The sequence below is a fragment of the Geotrypetes seraphini genome, chromosome 12, assembly GCF_902459505.1.
Source record: "Geotrypetes seraphini chromosome 12, aGeoSer1.1, whole genome shotgun sequence".
Classification (NCBI taxonomy): domain Eukaryota; kingdom Metazoa; phylum Chordata; class Amphibia; order Gymnophiona; family Dermophiidae; genus Geotrypetes; species Geotrypetes seraphini.
The window spans coordinates 72,851,151-72,862,205 of NC_047095.1; the positions used below are offsets into that span (position 1 = coordinate 72,851,151).

An 11,055-nucleotide genomic window follows, 5' to 3' on the forward strand; every position below is an offset into this window, starting at 1 on the left:
TGCAGTCCTAGCTAAGGTCTCACCATTTAGGGTGTAAGTTCTGCATGGATTTCTGCTGCCAAGGTGCATGACCTTACACTTTTTGGCATTGAAGCTTAGTTGCCAAGTCGAGGACCAATGTTCCAGTAAGAGTAGGTCCTGCGTCATACTGTCGGGCAATGTGCTTTTGTCTACTATGTTGCATAGTTTGGTGTCATCGGCGAATAATGTTTTACCTTGAAGCCCCTGAGCCAGGTCTCTTACAAAAATGTTAAATAGGATCGGGCCCAAGACCGAGCCTTGCGGCACTCCACTGATCACCTCCGACGCTTCGGAGAGGGTACCGTTAACCACCACCCTCTGAAGTCTACCTCTAAGCCAGTCTTTAACCCATGCAGTTAATGTTTCACCTAATCCCATCAAACTCATTTTGCTCAATAACCTGCGGTGGAGGTACTCAAGATTGAACCAGTTTGGTATGTGACTCCAGTGATCTTACTCTGCTTCTTGAATAACCTCCTGCCCTGCCAATGTCTCCCCATTTAATTGCGACCTTGCCACTTCAAGTCAGCAACTGCATGATTATATTGCACACAATAACTCCCAATTGGAGATTTCAGTTGAATTTGCACACAGCTTTGATATTCAATTAAACATGTCTTTGCTGGCTTCCATAATGAATAAACAGTGTATCTTGATATCTTCAAAGAACATTCTTTACTAGCTCCCAAAAGAGGTCATAATATCAAAGATTTTACATTCTGCTTTCATGAATATTAGGTTATTTTAAATGTAGGAAATGTCAGTCCTCTCCCCACATATTGGAGGGACTGCATTGGACCCATTCAATTCTACTGGATCATTTCTTAGTCATTTCACAAATGTCAAGTCATCGTTATGATATAAATTACAGCTTCTCCGTGGTTTCGTATGTATGTTAGACAAAAAGAAAAAAGATGTTTAATAGAAGCAAAGCTTGCCGCTGTTGAGTTTGCAAGGAAGCATGCACTTGCCAATTTGAAGTGGTGAATTATCGATCAAGTGAGGAAACATTGTCAGGGTTAGTCAAGAGGCAACATTAATTTGCAGGAATTTATATTTGATTTTACTCATACCTCGAGAGTTAAAGATGTATACAGTTTAGTGCCTGTCCATTTCAAAGGGAAATGGTGTGAAAATCTTGAAACAGAGTGGCATAGTCTAAGGGCTCCTTTTATGAAGGTCCGCTAGCGGTTTTAGCGCGCACACTACACGCTAACGCCTCCATAGAGCTGGCATATTTTCCGTGTAGCGCGTGTGGCATTGTAGCGCATGCTAAAAACGCTAGCGCGCCTTCATAAAAGGAGCCCTAAGTAATTGGAATGTAAATTGCACTGGATTGGCTGTTTAGTATGTGTTCCTTCTCATCCCACTTTCCTATACCCTCCTCCAACACCCATTCTCTACCCACTCCTACCATCAGCCCAACCCAAGCATTCTCTCGCATTGTCAACCCATTGCATGCTTCTACTACCCTCTCCTCCCTACATACATCCACCTTCTTTCTTGTACTCATTCCCCCTCTATCTCAGGCTTCTTTTCTCCCCTGCCCCAGTCCTGATTTCCATAACCTAATATTCTTTATCATTCCCATCACCCTCCTGCCTCCAGTATCCGTCTCCCTCTTCAGCTGCTGTTTTCAAATTTACAGTCCACCTCCTGACCACTCGAGGAATTCAGGTCATGGATTCTTTAAGGCAGCAGATCTAACTCAGCAACAAGGAGCATATCCACTACTTGTTTGTCTCATCCTGTGCTTGTCACCTTCTTTATCTCTTTTGCTTGACCCCCACTGCCCTCTCTGTTTCAGGCATGTTGCCACTCTCAAAGTCCATCTTGAGCTCTTCTGGTCCACATAAGCCTCCTCTTGGAAGCCTGCTTTCTTCATTTCACTGCGTTTGAACCATTTTCTTCTTCTGTCCTTTGCCAGAACTCTCCGCATGTGGGTTGCTACTCAAGGCTCTCCAATATTAGCTTTGTTTGCATTCATCAGTCCTGTTTCCTGTTCATTGCCGGAGCCTCTTCAGAAGCTGCCTTTCTTCCTTTGGGGGAGGGCAGAAATTTCCTCACCCCATTAGCTATTAAAGTGATCTTGGTGGAAGGCCAGCATGAAACGGTACAATCCTGTGTTTTACTTGGGCTTTTCTCTTGCATGTAGTCTCTGCACTGAGGTCAGGAAAGAGAGAAAATTTCAGATTTTGTTTCTTTAGCTTTCCAAAATCTCCTGGGATTTCTCCTCTCGATGCATTGAAGAAATATTTGATAGAAGCCTTAAAGTTTTCCTCTCAAAATATTTCTACAGTGAATAAAATATACTATATTTTCTCTAAGAGAATAGGAGACCCTATAGAGCAGTGTCTCGCAAACTGTTTCCTATTTCCAGCTGTGGCATACTATACAAGTGGCTGCGGATTGAGGGCACCCGGAAGTAAGAGGACGTTGACGCGATATCAAGCACACACGTGGCATCGTCATCATGTTGACATCTGCACATGTGCAGAGGCCCTGCAGATGGGGCCTTGAGCCAGCGGGGGTGGGGGGTCAACAGGAGAGGTACCAGGGAGGAGGAGAGGCACTTCCTCTAGGCAGTCAGCCAGCGCTGGCATCTCGTGGCCCACAGCATCTGCAGCATCCACCATCTCCTCTTCCTAAGAGATCCCACGTGCCAGTCCCACACTTTCTTGAATTCAGACACAGTCTTTATCTCCACCTCTACCGGGAGATTGTTCCACATATCTACCACCCTTTCTGTAAAAAAGTATTTGCTTAGATTACTCCAGAGCCTATTGTGGACCGCCTGTTGGCATAGCAGGAACACTTTCCTGGGCTATGCTTTGGCTGCATTTCATGATATGCTTTCTCTTACTTAGTCAGGAATAGCCAGTTTTGTAGGAGAGTCCAACAAGCCCTTCACAAAAGCCCTTAACATATGGCGGTTACATAGAAACATAGAAGATGACGGCAGAAAAGGGCTACAGCCCATCAAGTCTGCCCACTCTGCTTACCCACCCCCTGTCTATGCCCTAATGACCCAATTTCCTTATCTTGACCCTCGTAGGGATCCCACATGGGTATCCCATTTATTCTTAAAGTCTGGCACGCTGTCTGCCTCGATCACCTGCACTGGAAGCTTGTTCCAATGATCAACTACTCTCTCTGTGAAGAAATACTTTCTGGTGTCGCCATGAAATTTTCCGCCCCTGAGTTTGAGCGGGTGCCCTCTTGTGGCCGAGGGTCCCTTGAGAAAGAAAATATCATCTTCCACTTCGACACGTCCCGTGAGGTACTTAAATGTTTCGATCATGTCTCCCCTCTTCCTACGTTCCTCAAGAGTGTAGAGCTGCAATTTGTTCAGTCTCTCTTCGTACGAGAGACCCTTGAGCCCCGAGATCATCCTGGTGGCCGTCCGTTGAACCGATTCAATTCTGCACACATCTTTACTGTAATGTGGCCTCCAGAATTGCACACAGTACTCCAGATGAGGTCTCACCATGGCCCTGTACAACGGCATTATGACTTCAGGCTTTCGGCTGACGAAACTTCTATTGATACAACCCAATATCTGCCTTGCCTTAGATGAAGCCTTCTCCACTTGATTGGCAGTTTTCATGTCTGCACTGATGATTACTCCTAAATCTCGTTCTGCTGAAGTCCTAGTTAAAGTTTCTCCGTTCAAGAAGTACGTCCTGCATGGATTTCCGCTTCCGAGGTGCATGACCTTACATTTCTTAGCATTGAAGCCTAGTTGCCAGGTTGAGGACCAACTTTCCAATGTAAGCAGGTCCTGCGCCATATAATTCTGTAAACTGCATTCACTTACTATATTACATAGTTTGGCGTCATCGGCGAATAGTGTTATTTTACCTTGAAGCCCTTGAGTCAGATCCCCTATGAATATGTTGAAAAGGAGTGGACCCAGGACCGAGCCCTGCGGCACTCCACTGGTCACCTCCGATGTTTTAGAGAGGGTACCATTAACCACCACCCTCTGAAGTCTGCCACTCAGCCAATCATTGACCCATGCAGTTAGTGTCTCTCCTAACCCCATCGATTCCATCTTGCTTAGCAGCCTGCGGTGTGGGACACTGTCAAAAGCTTTCCTGAAGTCCAGGTACATGACGTCCAAAGACTCTCCCAAGTCCAACTTTCTTGTTACCCAGTCAAAGAAGCTGATGAGATTGGATTGGCAGGACCTACCCTTGGTGAATCCATGCTGACTGGGATCCCGAAGATTCCCTTCATTCAAGATCGTGTCCAATTTGCTTTTAATTAGTGTTTCCATGAGTTTGCACACTATTGATGTGAGACTCACCGGTCTATAATTCGCAGCCTCTGCCCTGCAACCCTTTTTATGCAGAGGAACGACATTAGCTAATTTCCAGTCCAGGGGAACTTTCCCCTTACTTAGGGAGAGATTGAATAGCTCAGCCAATGGTTTCGCCAGGACATCGCTCAATTCTCTGAGCATTCTTGGGTGCAAATTGTCTGGTCCCATGGCTTTGTTCACCTTGAGTCTTGCCAGTTCACTGTAAACTTCACCTGGTGTGAACTCAAAATTCTGAAACGGGTCTTCTGTGCTTTGTGTTGCCTTCAACTGGGGACCGTGTCCCGGTGCCTCACAGGTGAAGACTGAGCAGAAGTATTCATTCAGTAGTTCGGCTTTATCGGAATCTGCTTCCACGTAACTTCCGTCCGGTCTTCTAAGGTGTACTATCCCGCTTGTGTTCCTTTTTCTGTCACTAATATACCTGAAGAAGGATTTGTCCCCCTTTTTAATGTTTTTTGCCAGAATTTCTTCCACTCGAAGTTTTGCCTCCCTAACTGCCATTTTGACCGCTGTAGACCTGGTCCTATATTCTACTTTTGCCTCTCTTTTCTCCGTGCGCTTGTAGGAGAGAAACGCTTTTTTCTTCTCCTTAATGAGGTGCGAGATCTCCGCAGTGAACCATTGGGGTTTATTGTTTCTTTGTCGTTTATTTACTGATTTTATGAAACGGCTAGTTGCTTCATGTATGGTTGATTTCAGTGTTAACCACTTAGCTTCTACATCATCGGTCTCCGCTTGGTCCTGCAGCGTCTGATGGACGAAATCTCCCATGCGTGCGAAGTCTGTGCCCCGGAAATTGAGTACCTTTGTTTTCGTGTTTGATCTAGGGAAGCCTTTCCTAAGGTTGAACCATACTATATTGTGGTCGCTGGAGGCTAGCGTATCTCTTACTGAGACCTCTGAAACGCTTTCCCCATTGGTGAGTACCAGGTCGAGGATCGCCTGGGCCCTAGTGGGCTCCGTTACCATTTGTTTGAGATGTGCTCCCTTTATGGAGGTTAAGAGCCTCCTGCTACCACTGGTTGTCGCTGAAAATGAGTTCCAGTCTGCATCAGGCATATTGAAGTCCCCTAGCAGTACAGCTTCTCCTCGTAGAGTGATATTCTCTATGTCTTCAATTAATTCTGTGTCCATGTCTTCCAGTTGTCTTGGGTTCTGCCCCCTTCAAAGATTCTCAGGTTTGATCTGGGATCACGATTCTCCTAAAACATTGTTTTTTTGCTGGAGCCAGTCTGCCACTTTACAAAGTTTAGACAGATTCCTCCTCTAATCCCAGACCTCCTCAGGGGCACATACAGCCAGTCAGGGTTTTAAGATATGCATGAAAGAGTTTGGCATATGTTGTGTGGTAGGAGCCATGACTTGGGTTCAAGTCCTAGTGACTTGATGAATTACAAATCCAAAAAGAAGTTGGTTTGATAAGTGCCTTTCAACCAAGGGGACCATTTTCCAGGACTACATGTCGATTCTTTGTCTCATCAAGTTTTCTTGGCAGAATACAGAAGCAGATTGCTGGGCCTTTCTTCTGAGCAGTACAAATTCAATGTTGTTGCTGTTGTGGCATCAGATGTGGTCCTCCACCTCCAACACTGCCCATCTGCTGCTGCCCAGGCAGACAGGTACATCGTTAGTCTGATATTTCTGCTGAAACTTATCCACCTTGGGAGACCCTGCTGGTGGTAAAACTACCAGTGGCACAGCTGTCAGCTTCTCAGGTGCACACAACCCCCTTGTACCATGACTGAGGTGGAATGATCTCCTTTATATACAAATCTATCTCATTGTGGATCTCTTGAGAATCTGACTGCCTGGATGGGCTTGAGAAGCACTGCACTAGAATTCCTACTTATCCTTCCATCTTCAGACAAGCAGTTACCCCTTTGATTTTTTCCTCAAAATTTCCAAGCGCTCTTGCCACTGTCCCTGTTTTACACTCATGAATCTCCCATGGTACCATAGTGATGTCCAGTTCATTTTTTCTTCCCTTCTCCGTCCACATGAATTCTCAGCACCAATTCAGCTTCTGCCATCTTGATTTGGGAGGTTTCATGGTCTGCATTTGTGTTGCCATGTCAGTACACCACTGCACATTAGAGCTAAGGTTTTATCAATCAGGGACCACTAATCTATTCTGTTTCACTCTAGTCCATTTTTTTTTTTTTTTTTATGTCCTCGGCCAAGCTTCTCTGTTCCTGGAAAATTGGCACCTTTTTTTTTTTTTTTAATATACTCTGCAAAGGATATAGTGATCTCATCAGTAAGCTCAGTTATTTAAAAATAATCCTTTCTTCTCTTGCTGAAGGCACAGAAAAAAGGGAGAAAAAAAGAACAAAATTATAAAAGTACTGATAGTTATACAAAATGCAACAACACGCCTGATAATGGGTGTGTTTAAATATGATCATATTTCACTATATCTCAAGCAGTGATGATTTGTCATCAATTTCTGTATGGAAATATCCCAGAATTACTTAAAAGTAATATCCTCAGTTATATGCCAAAAAGATATTTGCGTTCTGAGAGTTTAGCTTTACTGACGACGTTCATGAATCCAAGACTTGTTGAGACTGGTATAAGGGCTTTCTGTTGCACAGGAGTTAAGTTATGGAACTCCTTGGAGGGTCAGATACGAAACTGTTGTGAAAAGGGTAGGTTCAGAAAATGACTAACGATGCAGCTATTTGTAGATGCTTTCTTTTAGTTACCCCAGTTAAAACTGATAAATTTTTTATGATTTTTACTATCCACATTATGATGCTTTCTTGAGGATTGTATGTATATTCATTTTAATATAGGTGTGTTTTATTATGTAGCTGTTTTGACTTTGTCTTCTTTCTAATATTGTGTATGTACATTATGTAAACTGTTTAAACGGTATATAAATTTTTAAACTAAATTAGTTCTCCCTCCAAATACACACTTTTCCCAATAGGAATCCCAGATAACATTGTACTCGTGTGGTTTTTTTTTTCTCTTTCAAAACATACATCAATTGTTTTCCTTTGTGACCTTCTCAAAAGCTCTTCCTGCCTGGTTGTGCTACTTTGTGCACAGATGTCATTGTCGTTTCTTGGTTTTCACAGGTGTTTGACTTCCGCTTGACAGAAGAACAGATGAACCAGTTGTGCAATCTAAATAAGAACTGGCGCTACATAGTGCCAATGATAACGGTAAGGACGGTTCTCCCACATATCCCGCTGAAGGCCATTGTGAAGAGCCGCATGCTCCCCATCCTCATGTTGCTTCCTCCCTTCAAACATACTCTCTGTTAGAGCTGGATTAATGCATAGAAACCAGGCACATGCCATATGTCTAGATGCTCCAGATTTCTAAATTTAACTATATGAAAGCCAGAATGCTTGCTAAAGTGTCTGGCTCTCCAGTGTTCTCCCCCCCCCCCCCCCCACACACACACACTGCAGCAGCAATGGAAGAACTTTACAAGACGATGGGCACACCTAATGAGGGATGATGTTGACTGAATGAACAGATGAGTGGAAGGCCCACCCTGAAGCCAGACTTACCGTTCAGGCAGCTGAAGAAATTCAGAACCCACCCACTGCTGGAAAAGCTCCTTGGACAGCAGCAGCCCAAGCAAACTTGGTTCTTTTAGCTTTAATTGTTTCTTTCATCTCACCATTAAACCATGCTGGCAGTTTTGTCTTCCTTGAACCTTTTGAATGGTGTGCAATATATTTTATCGGTTTTCAAAAATGGTATTTGTAATAATGTCTACCCCTCATTCAAACTTTTGACTCTGGCAAGCATTATTTTAGGGCTTTTTTTCTCCCTAATTTAGTCCCTTCCCAGTACTGTCTAAAGTCTTATTTGGGACAGGTGTGAGGTCACCTTTCCCACGAGCTCCTAAATTTGAAGATTCTGCAAAAATAATACTGTTTAGGGCCAAAGATAATATCTAACCACTCCTTTCCAAAATCCCTGTATATGTTTGCATAACCATAAACACATGTATTTTTCAGTTTCCCACATTTCTTACGTATTGGGAGTCCACAATTCCTGCATGGTGTAAGCTCTCTTTATGTCTATGTGATTTAAAACAAAGTAATTTTATTAGGTTCTCAAAATGATTTTCCCTATCCATCCTGGCAGCCTCACAATCTAGCTGTGATACCTCCTGTAGGATGTGGGACAGAAGGGTACACAGCACGCAAAACTGATGAATTCTGTACAGAAAAGATGCAGCTTTATCAAAAGACTTTTTTGTTTTGTTCCAGATGCAAGGAAAATCAGTACCGAGAGACGCCGGTCACCCATATTATCCCTTCAATGATCCGTATTAATGGTGTGGATTAGCAGTGTCACAGCCATTTCCCAGAATAAAGTGCCTTTTGTTCAGACTCGGCTTCTTTTGTGTGTTTGGGCCTGTAAGGTGGTATGAGGAAAAGGAAGTAACCCATTAGCATAGGGATCCCCTCCATCCCCCCTTTTTATTACTCAAGGTCCCAGATGGCATCACTTGAAAATCTATAATTAAAAAGCTGGTAAATTAAATTTTTTTTAAATTGGAAGAATTGGAGTAGACTCAATTATTGTTTCTGGTGGAACTCGTTATATCAAGTTTATAAAATGGAAAGAACAATTGCATTACAAAAAAGAAATTATAATAAATTTAAAGAGATTTGGGGGCCATTGACAAAATTTTGCAATGAATGAATACCATTTTTCCAATACAAGTATAAATGCAGATGAAGGGTGGGGGGGGGGGGGAGTTCTGAATTTGGGTAAATTTTGGTTCTTTGGTTAAGATTTCTTCTTTGATATATTTGATTTGATATAATGTGGAAGGGGTGGGAGGGAAGAGATCAATTCTTATGTATTAAGGTTAAAATCATAAGAAATTCAAGTGATGTATACATTTCAATATGTCAATTAATTATACACTTGTTGTAAGAAATAAAATGAATAAATAATTAAAAAATGATTTATTTACTGCCTTTTGAAGTTCATTCAAGGTGGTGTATAGTAAGAATAAATCAAACATAAGCAATAGACAATTACAGCAGTAATAAAAAGCTCAATTACAATACAAAGTATAGCATAGTATGTTACATTATAATGTCACCACAATGCGCGATAAAGCATTTTAATAGACAGCATATGTGACAGCAAAGGCGGAGTATATAGATAGAGGAGATAAAGGAACAAAGGTTAGAAAATAAGGGACTAATTTAAAGAAAGTTGCACTTGTGGTCAGACTGGTGCTTGCAAATTCTCATCTAGGGTAGGAGTGGATAACCAGGTCCTGCTATAGTTTGTGCAGCCAAGTGTCACTCCCTGTGTGTGTGACTTAAGAAGTTAGTCCCCGGATTCTGGGTCTTGCCGCGTCTATGTAGAAAGAACTGACATTTCAGCTATCATGCTGTGGCTTTCTTAAGAGTAAGCTGTGAGGTCTGCGATGTGTCTTTATAGTGGGTTCGCAGACCTGATTGAGATGCATTTGGATGGAGTGAAGGGGAAGGAAAGAAAGAGGGAAGAAATGCTGTCCTTGGAGGAAGGAGATGGTGCACATGGATGGAGAGGAGGGCAAAGGAAGAGGAGAAAATGCATAGAAGGGAAAGGGAACAGAAAGGGTGGAGATGTTGCACATGGATGAAGGGTAGGGGGAAAGGAATTGGGACTTGTAGTAAGGGGGAGCAGAAGGGGGTGTTCAGGGCACCGCCCCTTCACCGCCACAAGCAACAACTTAAATGTGCTCCTCTTGACCTCGTTTCTCCCACCAACATCACTTCTGGGTGCCGTGTATAGGAAGTGACATCAGAGGGAGAGCCGATGGGGTTGCGGGGATCATGTTGAAGTTCTTGTTGCTCACGGCGGTGAACAGCTAGAGGTATGTGGGAAGGGAAGGGTGGGAGGAGTGCCACCGCCCGGGCGCCTCTCAGCCTCACTTCGCCACAGCTTGTATACCGCTTTTTTGTACTTTTACAACCATACTCAAAAGTGCTTTACATACAGCTACTTCGAGCGTTTTCACTGTCTATCCTAGTGGGCTCATAAGCTATGGAATGTACCTGGGGCAGTGAAGGATTAAGCGACTGGCTCAGAGTCACAAGGATTTGAACCCACAACCTCAGGGTGCTGAGGCTCTAGTTCTGGCCCCTACACCACACTCTCCTCCGAGGGAAGGGATTAAAAAAACTAGATTTGAAAATGATGCAGAAAAAAATAGAAGAAAGCTGAATGCAGGAGAGGAAATAAAGAAGGAAGGATGAGAGAAAAGAAATAGCGAATGGATAGGAGGCCCTGAAAACAGACAGGAAAGCAGAAGCAGAGATGAGTAGAAAAATAAAATCACCAGGGAGGGGGCTCCTTTTACAAAGCTGAGCTAGAGGTTTCTAATGTGGGCCGCTGAGGTAGATGCTCTGACGCTCAAAGAAATTCTATCAACGTTCACCTCTAACACGGTTTAGTAAAAGCCAGCAAAAGCTAGGGAAATGGATTTTATTTTCAGTTTAGTGACTGAGTTATGTTTAATTTAAGAATTTACATCGTTGAGGTTTTCTGACTATTCTGTGCATGTTAACGAGAGTGATGACTCCAAGATGTCCGGTGATTTGGGGCACAGGCCTGGGAGATGAGAGGCAGACTGGCATAAAAAGCAAATAAGATGGGAAGTGAAAATACAGTGGAATGGAAAAGTGTGAAATAATAAAGCATAAATGTGGATTTTACGTGACCAACATACTTACACT

General features: G+C 43.2%; 1 protein-coding gene across 10 annotated transcripts in view; it reads left to right on the top strand.

Moving 5' to 3' along the window:
• The window catches only part of AKR1A1 (aldo-keto reductase family 1 member A1), a 48,071-nt gene extending 39,112 nt beyond the window's left edge, over positions 1-8,959 (top strand). For all 10 annotated transcript variants that reach the window (XM_033916002.1, XM_033915998.1, XM_033916001.1 and 7 more), the window contains 2 exons: positions 7,429-7,515; positions 8,581-8,959. In XM_033916002.1, coding sequence (XP_033771893.1) covers positions 7,429-7,515; positions 8,581-8,646 — 153 coding nt within the window. In that variant the 3' untranslated portion in view covers positions 8,647-8,959. The remainder of the gene's footprint in view (positions 1-7,428; positions 7,516-8,580) is intronic.
• Positions 8,960-11,055: the final 2,096 nt, after the last annotated feature.